The sequence below is a fragment of the Calliopsis andreniformis genome, chromosome 1, assembly GCF_051401765.1.
Source record: "Calliopsis andreniformis isolate RMS-2024a chromosome 1, iyCalAndr_principal, whole genome shotgun sequence".
Classification (NCBI taxonomy): Eukaryota; Metazoa; Arthropoda; class Insecta; order Hymenoptera; family Andrenidae; genus Calliopsis; species Calliopsis andreniformis.
This window is the reverse complement of record NC_135062.1, coordinates 16,401,519-16,417,650: the sequence shown is the minus strand read 5'-3', so window position 1 is coordinate 16,417,650 and position 16,132 is coordinate 16,401,519. Positions and strand designations below refer to the sequence as shown.

The 16,132-nt window shown below is 38.4% G+C and overlaps 3 protein-coding genes across 5 annotated transcripts; 2 read left to right on the top strand and 1 right to left on the bottom strand.

Moving 5' to 3' along the window:
* Positions 1-529: 529 nt before the first annotated feature.
* Positions 530-2,293, top strand: LOC143179056 (ubiquitin-like protein 7). The gene is made up of 4 exons (XM_076378057.1): positions 530-863; positions 996-1,201; positions 1,267-1,403; positions 1,471-2,293. Exons 1-4 carry the CDS (start codon positions 713-715, stop codon positions 2,066-2,068), a joined length of 1,092 nt encoding a protein of 363 aa, XP_076234172.1. The 5' UTR covers positions 530-712; the 3' UTR covers positions 2,069-2,293.
* A 703-nt stretch (positions 2,294-2,996) lies between these two features.
* LOC143178298 (uncharacterized) lies at positions 2,997-3,841 on the bottom strand. The gene is made up of 2 exons (XM_076376855.1): positions 3,316-3,841; positions 2,997-3,114 (listed from the first exon to the last, which is right to left on the bottom strand). Exon 1 carries the CDS (start codon positions 3,839-3,841, stop codon positions 3,446-3,448), a length of 396 nt encoding a protein of 131 aa, XP_076232970.1. The 3' UTR covers positions 2,997-3,114; positions 3,316-3,445.
* On the top strand, positions 3,567-15,646 carry Ncc69 (sodium chloride cotransporter 69). 3 transcript variants are annotated; one of them, XM_076376834.1, is made up of 18 exons: positions 3,567-3,968; positions 6,769-7,217; positions 11,403-11,562; positions 11,637-11,732; positions 11,810-12,001; positions 12,065-12,241; positions 12,396-12,535; positions 12,722-13,027; positions 13,108-13,333; positions 13,405-13,526; positions 13,597-13,732; positions 13,791-14,002; positions 14,096-14,337; positions 14,418-14,566; positions 14,647-14,974; positions 15,059-15,213; positions 15,292-15,400; positions 15,474-15,646. In XM_076376834.1, the coding sequence occupies exons 2-18, from the start codon at positions 6,951-6,953 to the stop codon at positions 15,607-15,609; spliced, it is 3,153 nt and encodes a 1,050-aa protein (XP_076232949.1). In that variant the 5' UTR covers positions 3,567-3,968; positions 6,769-6,950; the 3' UTR covers positions 15,610-15,646. The 3 variants fall into 3 exon arrangements, with proteins under 3 accessions (XP_076232949.1, XP_076232941.1, XP_076232956.1); XM_076376826.1 differs by having other exon boundaries at positions 6,759-7,217; XM_076376841.1 differs by lacking the exons at positions 3,567-3,968; positions 6,769-7,217; positions 11,403-11,562 and having other exon boundaries at positions 11,679-11,732; positions 11,835-12,001.
* The last annotated feature ends 486 nt before the right edge of the window (positions 15,647-16,132 follow it).

The following is a 16,132-nucleotide window of genomic DNA, read 5'->3' as shown; positions in this document are numbered from 1 at the left end:
TGAAATTTTCCGGGGGGCGACACTAGCGCCTCTAGCGGTGGCGCCTTGGAACTAAATTTCGAACACTAACTTTTAGTTCCGAAGCGCCGCCGCTAGGTGGCGCACGCAGCACCTTTGGGCTTTCAGTTGCAATTTTCAAATGCTGTTTTTGCAATAAATAAACAATTTCCACGGAGTTTTACCATTGCATAATGATATGTAGAGTTCCTACAACGATTTTGCATGGTCCAATTGTCCCTAAATTAATTAATAAACAATTTTTTATTCTTTTTAGCGGTCGAGTGCCAGGTTCGTATCACTGAACTTTAGCACCACTATGCATTTAATGTTTAAAAAACAATGAATGAATAACATCTTTACAGAATGGTCTAGAGATGTGACAAAGGTTAAATATGTAGATGAGTAAATTAATGCAAAAATTCTTGTATTCGGTGCAAATTAATTGTACAATAACATTGATCGTGTTCTAGGATTCATTTGCAACAATGTTTTCCAATAAAATGGATTATTTATTGTTGTAAAACTCTTACAAAGAAATTATACACTCTTTTCTCTTAAATTTATCGATTCATAAGTTTATTTGCTTAAACGATACAAAGATGCCAATGGAGTAATGACAGTAGAAAGACAATGTCGGCATCGCAACGTCGTTTGGCCGATGATTCCGTAAAATTGAAGTGCAGCGTCTGTTGTGTAGTATCACTTCTGATCTATGATAATGGCTGCGGAATTAATCTTAGGCGTACGGATAGACCCTAGTACCTTGACTACCATTAAATTAAACAATGTAAATTTTAAAACGAAAGTCGAAGATCTGAGGTGTGAGACAGCTGAGAGAGTTAACCTATCGAAAGAATCATTCGGTAAGATGACGTTTTTCCTTACTCATACGTTTTCTTAATTTCTTTTTCTTGTTTTCTTTACTAAGAATCTCTGATCTAATTCTAAACAATTCTAAACTTATAGTTGTACAGTAATTGTTCTCTTTGTTCTAGAATTAGTATATTGTGGATGCATTCTCGAGGATGATTTGTCTCTGGAGTCCTATGGCTTGAAAAGTGGTGCAATGGTACATGTCTTAAAGAAGAAGGAACCAGAAATCCAAATGCTGCCCAAATATATTTCAGAAGATAGTATTTTACAGCTTGCATCTGCATTTAAATCATTTAAGGAAAATCCTGCTCTTCGAAGTGCTTTGCATGTAGGTATCACATTTGTTTCTTATGATACACAGAACATATTATACGAAATTATTATTTATTTCAGCGTTTAGGAGGAAGGCCAGAAGTTATAGACAATATTATCTCATCTTCTCCTGGATTACACGACGATACTGTAGCAATTGCTATCTTGCAAAGCACTGACCTAATGACGCATTTCACAGATGTAGAGACTGTTAGGAGGTAAACATTAATTTGTACTTTCATCTAGACTACAATTGCATAAAACTAATGAACAATCTACCTATAGATACGCAGAGGCCCATCCAGTCCTAGTAGAAGCGGCACAGAATATAGCTGCAGCAGTCCATGAAGAAGCACACAACAATGCAGCTGCTAGTTCCAACAATTCACTGTCCAACTTGCAACCAGCTGCTTACTCGTATAGTTTAGATAATCTTAGCGACGACGAGGAAATGGCAGGAGATTCTTCTCAATCCTCGGATTCTACACAACCCCCGAATTTATCCTCTAATCCATCGAACACTATGATCACGACTGCGCAACTTGCAGCGGCTGTGAATAGAGCTAGAGCAAGAAGTTTTCCTCTGTCCAATTCCCCTTCATCCACCTCGGGTGGTAGTACAAATTCTGGTGTGATAACCACAGAAATGTGCACCCAAGCTATACAAGAAGCGTCTGCAGCAACAGGACTGATAAACGATTCCGCGTTAGCATCACTTTTACCGCCCGTTTTGCCACAGCTCACCGATTTGCAAAGGCAGCTAGCACAAATGCACGAAATGGGGCTGCAAGATGACACACTGAATATTCAGGCACTGCAGTTCACGAACGGTGACGTTCAGGCAGCGATTGAGCTAGTGTTCAATGGTTTCAGTAACAATTAAGTTTAGAGAATAAGCATTTGGATACTATAGGACAAATTGTAGCTAAATAAGTGAAATTTGTTAATATATAAATTTGTTTATTTTTAAAATTCTAGAATAACATCTGACCTAGAATGTTATTCAACTAAAAATGTCCAACAAAACTGTACTTTCATAATATTAACAAATTTATATAGTTTTGTCGATGTATATAGAACGGATATATAATAAAATAAAATACTTCATAAAGTATTTGTGTGATTTCATAAAATATACATTTTATTATAACGTTAACTTTTTGGAGAATATATTATAAGTTTTGATAGAAGGAGATACATTTTGCGTACTTATTAGCGCAATTCATATCTACGTCGCAGTTCATTGAAATAATAATGGAAAAAATCTCATGAAAACGTAAATTAAAGCAAAAAAGTATAGTCTATCTTTATCATAAATATTTTACGATGTATATTTATTACATTTAGATTTTAATATTTTCTGTCGATACGTCACAGAACAGTAGCGTATCAAATGGATAACAACGGAGCACAGATAGAAAGAATTTGGAGCATTTTACTACGTCTGCTTTCTAATTACATAGAAATGCATTAATAGATATATTCACGAACGTATTATGATGATTTAAGACTACATTTTTTATAAATTAATATGCCAATTGCAATGAATTTTGATGCAACAAGAACTGCGTAGTTTCAGCATTCTTTCAAATACTAGCTTGCCATTAAAATAAAGTAGTATAATCTGGTACAGTAGATCAAGATAAAGAGCAAAATTTCATTGAAAAGATTGTCAATTATTTATGTAAAAATCTAGGGCGAAAGAATTCGTTGGGCCAGACTTGGGTCAAAGTGCATGTGTGCGAGATAACGCATGTGCGTTGCATATACCGATTCATGTGTGCATACTAAAGAGTAATGGATTTGCATCTCTATAATCGCATACCTTTTTTTCAGTATCAATAAACGCATCACCGCATACATTATGCAAATGCAACGGGACTAATGTTTCATCACAGCTTTCCAATCATTGTAAGAATTCTCCAATCTCTAAAATGAAAATCTTCGAAATCTTAAAAAATTAACAGCATCATAGACCCTCTACAATTAAAACAAAAACAAGTTTCATGCTTCTAAGATGACCTCTGATCAATTCTTCAGTCTTAGCGCTAACAAATAAAAAAGAAAGAGAAAGAAACAAAAAACGAATTACTCACCCATAAAGATACAAGAAGTTTTCAATAAACTCACCCTCATAAGAAGCACTGAAAAAGCGTTCTTCTCTAAACACCTCTTCCTTCAGTTCACCCTTACCACTCCAGACGCTCCAAAAGAATCGAAACAGGGCTAGCTCGATCTCGACCCCCGTCGAAAGCCATCGCTAGTGCACTCCTGCACGCGCGCGTGCACGCAACTGCATGTGTGTGCGCGTAGTACGCGCTTCAGCGGCGAAGTTAAAGGGGACTGCGTGCGACGTGGTGCCGTCAGTAGGAGTCGGGGTGTCGTCGAGGTCGGACGTGTCGGTGGAGTGGCGAGCCCTCGTCGCACGAGAGCACCCTATGTGACAGAAGCTGCATGTGCTGCACAAATATACCGTGCACATCAGTTCCAATCGCGAGTTTTCCATCGCGAGCCAAGTGATAACGAAACAATCAGGCTCCCGCGGCGCGACAGTGGAAACGAGAGCCGGGGAGGCAGCCGGCATCCCTCCACGCCGCCAGGGATGTCGTTGCTCGCGATTTCGAAACGCCTCGAACGTTGAAATCACTGGATGCATCCTGCAAGTCTGATGTGAAAGGCTTCACGACGTGAATATTCATGGCGCAAGGTTACGGGGGAAAAGGACACTTGACGGAAAACCCTGTCCCGCTCGGAAGGATCCTTTTACGAGGCTGAGAGGAAAGGTGAAGGACGATATACTCGTTTCTTTTTTATCATTCGATTGATGCTGTTAAGAGATTCCCTGACGATCAATTATTTTTTTATATTCTTGGGGGTATGAGGAGATTCAAGGGTTGTCGATAGTTGTCCCTTGTGCAGTGCTCGCGGGTCCAGAAGGGGCAAATTTAATTACATATTTTCTATCCAAATAGCGTGAGCTGTAGTTTAGAACTACAGTAGAACAATACTTTTTGTTTTTTATTAACCATTTTTATTTGGAGTTACTTCTATTTGGTAGAGTGACAATAGAAGTACAACGTCGATGTAGAGTATGCTGCAAATAAGAAAATTAGGCATTAGAAGATGTCTCAGATATGAGTATCTTCATAATCTGTTGGTCGAGGTCCTATAGTACTACCATAATTTGCGAATTTTGAGAATAGAGAATACTCACAATTACTCAAGGACTCCCAAAGAATAAGATTAAGCCGAATTGTGTACAAGAATACAGGTTTCTGTGATGCATTGAATTTGGAAGTTTGCTCGAGTGAAAACTTGTACTTGCTACTTAGGAGCTCGGAAGAGAAGATTTGATGCAGTGTTTTCTTCAATTAGGAGTCTCTTTCAGATGATGTTTAGTGTGTACATAATTCTGGTTTATTGATAATAAATACGGGTTGTCCTAAGGCTCTTTGACGGTCTCTTCATTGAATAAGGAGCAGGACCGAGCGCACCGGTCCTACCCCTTCAACGAGCACAATGCAACTGAAACTAGGCTGCATTGTGTTTGTAGCAAAGGCCGGCGCCCAGGAAGAGCCGGCTGCGTTGCCAGCTGAGCTGGTAGCTTCTCAAATCAGTTTTATCCAATTCTGAGGTTCTAAAATATTTAAATCCAATGCCATGCTCTATCACGTGATGCGGCACATTTGGAAATATTTCTGTTTCGTAATTTATTCTTGATTAAGTAAGTGTCGCGATTATCTTTTCCAGCGACGATCTGCTTAAGGTCTAATCTCCAAGTCATTCTTTTACTTTTCTTAGGTGAATTATGTTGTTTAAAAGGACAGAGGATAATCTTGTAGCCTTTGACTTTTTGGGGTTGAATAAATGTTTCAATGTCTGAGGTGGTAGAATATTATTTTCGTTCTCTGTGAAGTTAATGAAATGTCAGGGAGAACTAGAATCCATTGGTGTCTGAATAAATATTTGATGGATGAATACAGATAGAGACGTGTTTCTCCCCTTTGGATATTTTGGGATTAAAAAGTATTTTACGAGGGTTGTCACCCTCGTGTCATATGCGTCATGAGGAACAAATTCTGAGTGAGAGAACATGAAATAGGAAACTGAATTGTAAAGTGTTTATATTGCAATAATGTAGGTGCAACAGGCGTTTTGCAATAGTACACTATTAGGCAGTGGTTACGAGGCAGTTGATACATAGTATTATAATATAAGCGATAGCGCTGTGACAATGGCAAAGTCCTCATCAGAAATGCAAATATTAGATCGAGTTGTGTGTAAAGCATACCTTTTTGCATGTTGTTAGTTTAATCTACTTAAAGGTTAGTTAAGATCTATTATTATTCAATAAACATATTTTCTCTGACAAGAAATTTTCCTTTTCATTCTTAGTAGCCGCGAAATGCATTCGTGTTAATTTATCTGTTTATAAATAAGCTCTGTGATTCCTAGCAATTTTCTTATCGAGCATATTTATAGATAGACACAGATTTGAAAGTAAAAATAAATTACAAATCTTATCAATGTAAGTCGATGATTCAAGTTTTCTCTCGCTTTGGTATTTCCGGGAAACGCAGCTGAAGTGAATGATTTGACGCAATAATAATCTAGTCATAATTCTTTCCTACTATAATAACGTGCATATTTATAAACATAACATTTCCGAGGATGTTATGCTTGGAATAATAATAGTTCTTACTCGAATTAATCCCAACAAAATGAATAAAAAGGCCTTAAGATAAGGTTTCGATTCAAGATATAAGTCACGAGTTACATAAAAAAAACCCATGTCGTATCTGAACAACATAAAGTTTAGGAAACGTGTTCTACTTATAAGTTACAAGTAGAGTGTCCACTGTCCATCCAGGAAACCTCTCTTTTACGGCGTTACAAGAAACGATTAATTCGATAACTAGATCATCCATGCATTAACCCGTCAGGAGCCAGTAATTATGTGTGGAGTGTTGTAAACAAGGGTAATTTCATAATTGACAAGCCTACGCGGCAGTTGTTAACTAATTGTAACTCGAGAACCAAGGGCATCGGGCGCCGATCGGCGCGTCTTCTTCAAGACGACTTCCTTTTCGCTCTGGAACATTGTACCAATTGTCAGTCAAATCACTCGTATCGAAAAAATAAATTACGACTGTCATGTCATTGGAAAGCCAGATGTTCGCTAGTACACCCCAAAATATTTTTCAGTCTGCCTTCTTTCTTTTCTTGCGAAAATCGATCATGAAAATTGCAACTGGGATTCGTCTTGATCGAAGCGGAAAATCTAGAAATAGACATACCTATGGAGAATTTGAAATAGTAGTTCGGTGAAATAGACCAATGCTCTTGACAAGCTAATTTCAATCCACCCACTGATAGTCAACAACCTTTCTGTGAACTCTTCAAACAAGAAACCCAAAGGAGCATGAAAAACGGGATGACTATACATCCCTGAATCCCTAACTACATAACTGAGAACCTTTCTTTGCATAGATAGTCACCCCTTTGTTCCGCATTCTCGCGGAATAAACAGGCGGATAATCCTAACATCTTCATCGTGCAACGATTGTTGACAGGGATCTTCAGTCCGAGGTTGAATAAATAAACCATCGAATTCTCGGAGAAAACCGATCAATTGGCCCTGTCTGCAGCGAACGGTGCTTCCTGTTCGTTCTGGAAATCGACCAGTCGTGCCAAGTAAGAAGGAGGGTCAGTAAAAGGAGAACTGGAAGAGTTGTTAAGGAGAAAGCGTAAGACCAGAAGCAAATATGGCACACGAGAACGGTGTGAACGGAGATACCGATTCCGAGACGGTGGAACTGAATCCTCTGAGGAGGACAAGGTTTCACGTGAATCGAGTCGACAGCTTGGAAGGTCGTGCCAGCCTTCTTGGCGAGCAAGAGACCAAAAAGTCCCTCAGACACATGACCAGAGAGGCACTGCCCAGGCTTGATAATTACAGGAACATCATGAGCATCCAGGCTGCTCATAGGCCATCCTTGGACGAGCTTCACAATCCCACTTTGCTTAACAAGGTAAGGATGATGATACTTGACCATTAATAGGCACCACTATTTCTTTGTTTTATAATGCGCCGGTAGTTGGACTCATTACGATCGCGATGGCGCATGGTGCTACGCGATTGGCATTCTTCTGCGACTCTCAGACTCTTTTTCAGGACTTTTTTATGTCGTTTAAATTAAGATGGGCTTGAAATTGATGCCTCCTTATTTGAGGATCAATTTTTTGTACAAAATTTATTTTGTGGTAATTTTGATGGAGGTGTGTCGAGATATGAGGGTTTCTTCTGAAGCTGCAGTTTGTTTATAAGCTGACACTGTTAACGAAAAATTGAGCCTTCATCGAGGCATATGATTCCTGTACATTGACATTCACCCATTTCTTAGATCCCCGCCCCTTATCCACGACCCTCTCGTCAATTACTGCAATCTAAAATTAAACACGTGTAGTAAACGTAGTTGTACACACGATGTGTAATGGTCGGTGCGAGCATTCTTCCTGGGAAGGGTACACACGCAGCACGATTACTCTTTCCAACTAGAAATTGCTTGTTATCGTTTTAGGAACACGCTTCGCCGATTACGGAATTGTCGGAAGAAAAAGACTTTTAATCGCGTAATCGCCTGTGTCTCGAGGAAGCAGAAATTTGTTTTAGAAAATGTTGCGCTCGGGAACTCAGTGCAGCGTAACGTCGTCGATTATCTCGTCTCGGCGTTGGTCTTTCAAAAGCTAATATTGAACGTGAGATTGAATATCACGAGCACCGAATAAACTTATTTCGAGTCACGTATTTGCTGATTTGTTGAGAACGCGACGAGACCTTTTTAAAAATTGAGTAGAATTAAAAAATTCTATAATAAACGCTGGGAATGCTGATATCACAGTTCATTCATTATAGACTGTGATACCTCTTATCGTCATTTTCTTAATATTTGATAATATATTTCATGATGTAAATTAATAGATGACTTGTGTGTCATGGAATCGTTTTCCGAAATTATCAAACGCGTTATTACGCACGCGTAAGCCATCATTGATCCTTTAAGTGTCTCGTACGCGAAAGTTTAAACTCTATTATCACTGGTGCTCGTATAATAACTTCATTCAGTTTTGCAACGCGAAAATCTATGATTCTATCAATGATTTTTTTCGCAAGAGATTCCTTAGTCAATCGTTGTTGCGAAACAGAGGTAATAATCATTGTTTGCTTAGCGGATATTTCACGACTGAGTGTAGATAATTTTATAAAAGTTACAATACCAAAGTTACAATATTGTCCACCCTTATGTTCCTTGGAATTATTTCCTCGTCCATATGTTCGAGGTTCCACTATGCTGTTCACGTTCGATAACAGATGGTTTACACCAATTCAACTACATATCCATTTCGTTTAGATTCTAACTGTAGATAATTATAAAATATCTGGATCGTACACAATTTTTAGAAAGTCCCATGCGATGCTTAGCTAGATATAAACGCGGTTAAAGTGATTGCTAGGCCGAAATATGATATGTCCGGCGGAACGTAGGACAGTAATGACTTAAATCCATCATCTGGATTGCCCTCGGCGTGAAGCTAACGATAATTCAAGCTATATCCATTTTGGATACGATTCAGTCAGTCAAATGTCTCAATTCCCTCGTAATTACCTCAACGAGAGACGTATCCAGAAAGGACATTGATTATGACTGTTCGTTACTTTCATTCAACGTTGCACAGTCAGAAATAATTTGAGAAAGGTAGTTTCCGTCTAAAGAGAAAGTAGCATTCTGGAAAATTTCCAGTTACACTGCAGCGAATCGTATTTATAGAAAATTCGTAAAAATATCACGTTGCATTCTACGCGTAACTGCATGCAGAATGCCTGCATGTGGGTTACTATTTACGTGATCACGCGTGCAGTGTCTACGTTGCATTCGAAAGTGAAGTAGAAATTAGCATTTCGCAGAAAGTATAATAGAATTTCTTTGGGCAGTGCCTTAAAAGCTTACAGCAAAGTTAGTAAAAGTTGTTTTAAAAGAAAGATGCTTATAAAATTCTGTGCGAAAGTGAATCTACTTCATGCACCCTAGAAAATGCATTTAGAGGCGCACAATCTTTATGGTGCACAGCAAATTAAAGCCAAGACCCACACGTTCCCCCGAACAATTAAAGCATCGCTTGAACTAATCATAAATGCCACGAGGCTGCCTCATCCACTAGAATATTTATTCGGGAAACTGATATTCTCATACAACTGCAGTTGCATTCTGGGCTAACTGCGAATTATGAAACACGCTGTCAATTTTTATTCTTCGAACTGCTTCGTCCCTAATGCATTTTGCAACTCCTACTTTTCTGAATAGAATTGGAGTACTGTTTTGGCTTGATGGATAATTCATCCTATTTAATTTTAGGTATGTTCAACTTCAATAATTTTCTTAGTGTTTCATTTTTCTAAAATATTAGAAGTCTATAGGTTTATCATTTTTCTGATGTCTCCTCCTGCACAGGAAAAGTGAACTATCTAACGCAAACCGAAATTGTGTGTCACGAGAACTTAACGAGGGTGTCAATAGGACCAGTAAAACGCGTGCTCCGAATACATTACGGGTCGAGGGATAAGCGTTTGTTATTATTTGACTATTATACCACGTGCACGGTGAATGTGTCAGTATTTACGAACGCATGTGACCGCAGTCACGAATACTCTTTTCTTCGATGCAACACGCTCGTAATTCACTTACGCCTTGCACGAGTACTTACGTGCACCCGTGGATCGCATCAGATGCATGATTTGCATCAGCGAACGGCAGTCTCGAGAGAGTCTCTTCTGCCTCGCTGCACTTATCGCAAAAATAGAAGGACATTTAAGAGTCTATTTCATTAATTAGGCAAGCTCAAGCATTCGCATCGGAGGAATAAAAAAAGTTACTCTGGAAATCCGAGAAATCTCCTCTTATTAGCGAGGTCAGATTGCTACTCGTGCCTTCAACACTGTGGGGAGATGTCACACGGTTAATTACCATGTGTAACACGACCAAGAAATACGATATGCAAGCGATGGTGAAACTGATACGGTCAGAACGATAAATGGCAAACAGAGATTTCAGTTTTTGAGGCTTATGCTACTTATTCAGCGAATTTGGAGATTTGTAAAGTGTTTCCTTCTTTTTCGTGGAGGGATATCGTGTAGATGCGCAAGAATAATTTTAGAATTATAGTGGCGTCCAAGGCACGATATTCGAGGATATAACGGGAAATAATGGAATGAAATAATCGCCTCTGTAAGAGCTATAAGCCAGTTGAGGAGGTACCCTTGAACTGCCTGACGGTCGTTCGCCAAAGAAGTAAAACGAGCGTTCCTCGCCAAAGGGGATCGAATCAAGGAAATTTAAAAGATCAACCTTGACACTATCCGTATTTTATGTTAAAGATTCTCGTATTGCTAATCTTGAAGACATAGCCGTGACATCTGACCGGATGGCTGATCCAATTATTCTCTACTCACTCACGTTCGTTTCTAGGGTTTCGACAAACATTGTTTGATCAAGCGCCACGCAAATTTGGAAAGCCAGCAGCTACCTAATTCTCTGGGGCTTTACCTAAACCTGGAGTTAAACTCTGGAAACATTGATGTAGTGCTTCAACATTCACTTTGTCCGTTTAAACTTCCACGAAGTTAAATCTGAACTCGGACCCGTGGTAGTTTCGTTCCTTTTCATTGCTGCAAATTTAATGGGAATGTAATTACAGGAGTGTTCGAGATTCGCAAGACTCGAGTACCGAATCCCGAAAAAGTATATCAACATTGGGTGACTTGTAATGTACGACATGTGAGGCATTGTTACGTAAATCGTTAGTCTTCATTGGTCGACTGGCGACCCTTCCTCTAGACGAATCACCTTCAATGCCGATAACCACCTCTAAATCTCAATTTACGCGTAACGCTCACGTACAGAGATCCACAGATCTCTCGGCATGTTCTACCGTTTAATTCTATAAATACTTGTTTATTCAGCCCGACTAGTTACTGTTTAGCCATAATCGTGCAAAAGTCATCTAGCTGCGTCGAGTATGTGGGACAACGATTTGCTTTGAACTCGAATGATCTAGATACAGGATAGAGTCAGCAGAGTCTAAATTGTAGTCCTTCGAAACTGATCATTCAGAGCAATTACAGACACTTCAAGATGTATCTTCGTTTTCTTTTTCCATAGGGTTCAGGTTCGCATACTCTGCCTATAGCACACGTAAAACCACCATCGTCTGGGGTCAAATTTGGCTGGATCCAAGGTGTTCTACTAAGATGTCTCCTCAATATCTGGGGTGTGATGCTGTTCCTGCGGCTCTCCTGGGTCGTGGCTCAGGCTGGAATAGGTAATTATATTGCTGAACGTATCGCCAAGTCTTTTCAGATGTCTAGACTCAAGTTATGACTTCTGTGTCTCCAGGGCAAGCTATTTTATTAATCTTCACCACCACAGCAGTGACTACTATAACATCACTATCGATGTCGGCGATTAGTACGAATGGGCTCATTAAAGGAGGTGCGTAACACTGAAATAAATAGATGCTAAGTTTCACGTCCTGTAAATCCATAGGATTAATGGAGGATTTCCCCTAGGTGGCACCTATTATATGATTTCTAGATCATTGGGACCAGAATTCGGAGGATCCATAGGACTTATATTTTCTTTAGCGAACGCAGTCGCCTGCGCGATGTACGTTGTTGGATTTTGCGAAAGTATGGTCGACTGTCTCAAATCGAACGGTGTTTGCATTGTAGACTGCGATAACACGGATATCAGAATCATAGGTCTGTATGAAGGAATTTATGTGTGGTTTATTAGACCACGTTTTTATTGCTTCGTTTCAACAGGTTGCATCACGATAGTTCTGCTTCTGGTAATCGTAATAGTTGGTTTGGAATGGGAGGCGAAGGCACAGATTGGTTTACTTGTTATTCTACTGGTAGCCATTGCTGACTTTATGATCGGCACTTTTATTGGGCCCAAAGATGATAAGGAGCGAGCTAAAGGATTTATAGGATACGATGGTAATGTTTGATAAGTTTGCAATTTGTTCAGTAGATAGCAAAGACAATTGAGTTTCGATGAATGTATTGTATGTATTATAGTTAGTTTTTAGTTCAGTTTTTAAGGTGTTTTGTATTTTATAAATTTCTATTGTTTTCATTTTCCCATTTACAGACGAACTGTTTAAGGAGAACTTTTATCCGGACTATAGATACAGCGAAGGAGTGGAACATAATTTTTTTTCAGTCTTGGCTATTTTTTTCCCAGCAGCAACAGGTATCCTGGCAGGTGCGAATATATCCGGTGATTTGAAGGTGATTTAGTCCTTCCGTCTATAGGGAATATTTTTTACTGTCGTAATTATTAAAACTGAATTCAAATGCTTCGATTTTTACGCTGCATGTCTCATTAAGTTTGCTAGAAAATTTTACTCTATTTTGAAATAGTAACATATGTCTCGAGATAAATTCATTCATACAATTCTTTTATGATTTCGATAGGATCCACAAACAGCTATTCCTAAAGGAACATTGTTAGCAATTTTATTGACAACAATCTCGTATATTCTCATGGCACTTATGGTGGGTGGTACCGTCATACGAGATGCATCTGGGGATGTTAATGATTTATGGAACGTTTTTAATCATTCTTATGCTGCCTTATCAACTTTCAATAATACAAGCAATGACTCAACGGAGAGCGTAACCATGACCGCAGAATATCCAAGTCAAATAGTTTGGAGCGCATATGGCACGAAATTTAATTGCACAGGCAACTGCTCTTACGGTAGTCACAACAGTTTTCAGGTACTTGTTGCATTAAGCTAAAAATACGTCGAGTTACATATTTATTAAGCATAGAAATGCATAAAAATTGAATTCTTCAGGTGATCGAATTGGTCTCTGCATTTGGTCCATTCATTTATGCTGGTTGCTTCGCAGCCACACTATCGAGTGCTTTAGCATCACTGGTTTCTGCACCAAAAGTATTTCAGGCACTCTGTCTTGATAAGTTATACCCTGGAATCGCATGGTTCAGTGGTGATAAGGATAAAGAACCAATCCGTGGATATTTCCTGACATTTATAATTGCTGTTGGGTTCATTTTAATTGGTAAATACTATCATCTTCTATGGGTAAATTAATAATAATTAGATCATTGTTAAATATGGTTCCAATTTTAGGGGAATTGAATGCCATAGCTCCTTTGATCTCAAACTTCTTTTTGGCTGCCTACACTCTCGTTAACTTTAGCACTTTCCATGCTTCGCTGGCTAAACCAATTGGTTGGCGACCGACATTTAAGGTAAAATTCTTACAGATGAGCATCTTTGAATAAAATAATCATTCGTTTTAAATGCTACTTTCATTTTTAGTATTACAATATGTGGCTAAGTCTTGCTGGTGCTATTCTCTGTGTTTCTGTGATGTTCCTGATCTCATGGTGGACAGCCTTGATCACTTTATGTGTCGTGTTGGCACTTTATTTAGTAGTGTCGTATAGAAAACCAGGTAATGATGCGATATGCAAGGTAGCATAGTTCCTGGCATTAAAAAATATTTGTTACAGATGTGAATTGGGGTTCGACCACGCAAGCCCAAACGTACAATAATGCTTTAACTGCTGTCCAACAATTAGATAGGGTCGAAGAACATGTTAAAAATTACAGACCTCAGCTTTTGGTACTCACTGGAGCGCCAAGTGCGCGATCAGCGCTCGTCGATTTTGCACATCATATTACTAAGAACAATAGCCTATTCATCTGTGGCCATATTATGGAGGTACAGTTCAATAAACATTGGCGATTGATTAAATCCTTTAGTAGTATCAAAACCTGGCTTCACAATGATAGTTCTTTCTCGTTTGGTTTCCAGGCACCCGTATCATATAAAACGCGTAATTCCATGATCACCAAATGTACTTCCTGGCTCAGAACAAATAAAATCAAAGCGTTTTATTCTTTGGTGGATGGTGCAAGCTTTCAAGACGGTGCTACATCCCTTTTGCAAGCCGCTGGTTTGGGAAAAATGAGACCTAACATTTTGTTAATGGGCTATAAACAAAACTGGGCGACATGCCCACAAGAGAATCTGAATATGTACTTTAACGTGATGCAGTACGTATCTCTATACATCACGAAGTAAAATACATCAATTTATTTATACTAACATTTTCTGTTCCTCGTTATTCCTACAGTAAAGCCTTGGATATGCATATAGCAGTAGCGCTTCTCCGAATAAGTGAAGGCCTTGACCATAGTGCAGTTATGGGAGACGTTGATGATCAGAAAAAGAATACTGCAGCTACGATACCAGGAAATCAAAGTTTTTCTCAACTTAGTCAAGGTTTGTAAAATGTCTGTGACTTTTTTCTTATATATTCGATATTGTATATGATAATTAATGAGAAATATTTGTTTGTGCAGCCAGTAGCACGTCAGATATTTCAATTCCTGGTAGCCCAGCGCCGAGGCGCTCTAAAGTAATCAATGAGTATCCTAATCCAGCAATCGAAGAGCAACGCGAAAATCGGCAGAATATCATACCGATAGCGAAAGATATACTTAATGTTGTGACGAAATTTCAACGCAAACAGAAAAAGGGTACAATAGATGTATGGTGGTTGTATGATGATGGAGGTTTAACTCTTCTACTCCCATACATCATTAGTACAAGACGTAACTGGTCCAATAGTAAACTAAGGGTTTTTGCACTTGCTAATAAGCATTCTGAATTGGAGTATGAACAGAGGAAGTAAGTATATGTTATAAAATATGTGTTACTGTAGGCAAAAATGGGCAAATCAGATTGTTAATATTTCTATCATCGCATTTTTAGCATGGCAAGTCTTTTATCGAAATTCCGAATAGATTACTCGGCTCTGAAAGTAATACCAGATATTTCGAAGCCAGCGCAAGAGAGTACAAAAAGCTTTTTCGATTCATTAATAACAAATTTTCAACAAGCAGAAGACCCCAAAACAGCAGATGAAAGTATGTCTACATAAAAGTTATGAAAGAACTGATTAGTCATTTTTATTATATTTTAAAATATGCTGTTTTAATTTTTAGGCATGATTAAGGATTCTGAACTAGTTGCCATGAAGGAGAAAACGAATAGGCATTTGCGTTTACGAGAGCTATTATTGGAAAACTCTATGGAGGCTAATTTAGTTGTCATGTGAGTGAATACGACTATTTGAGTTTCTTTCGATAATTAGTGGCATATTTATTATTTTTGAATCATTTTTTAGGACATTACCAATGCCTCGGAAAGGTGCTGTATCAGCACCTCTTTACATGGCTTGGCTGGAGACTCTAACACGCGATATGCCTCCATTTCTACTTGTTCGAGGGAATCATACATCTGTTTTAACTTTTTACTCGTAATTGCGCGAGAGAAGAAAACAGAAATGAAAAGACTTGTGTATAATGAAATTGATCATTGTCAGAATTAGTCGAAGTGTTCTATTAACGAGGACTTAAACACTATAAACGTGTAAATAAGTGATTTAATAAAACTAGAAGTTGCTTGGCGATAAACAATAATAACGTGCCTTTATACGCAAAACGGCGCACGTTGGAATGAGTTTAATGTTCGAGAGTGTGTTTGTCCAAGGACCAATTTCCATATACATTCGAATACAATGAATACAGCAAGACTGTGTTATATTTTTTAATAACATGTTAGCCAAAATAATTGTTCCTAAATTTTGAGACGATGTTTTCCATCCACCAATTGTAAACAGAAATAATTATATCCTTACAAATACTTAAAATTAATGGCGATATCGAATATATAACTAGGATGATCATCAATAATTTGTGCGATATATTTGCTTACAATTATTCAAAATTGTTATAAATTAAGCTAAAACATTTTTAATGAACACGCTTTGAATAACTATAAGCA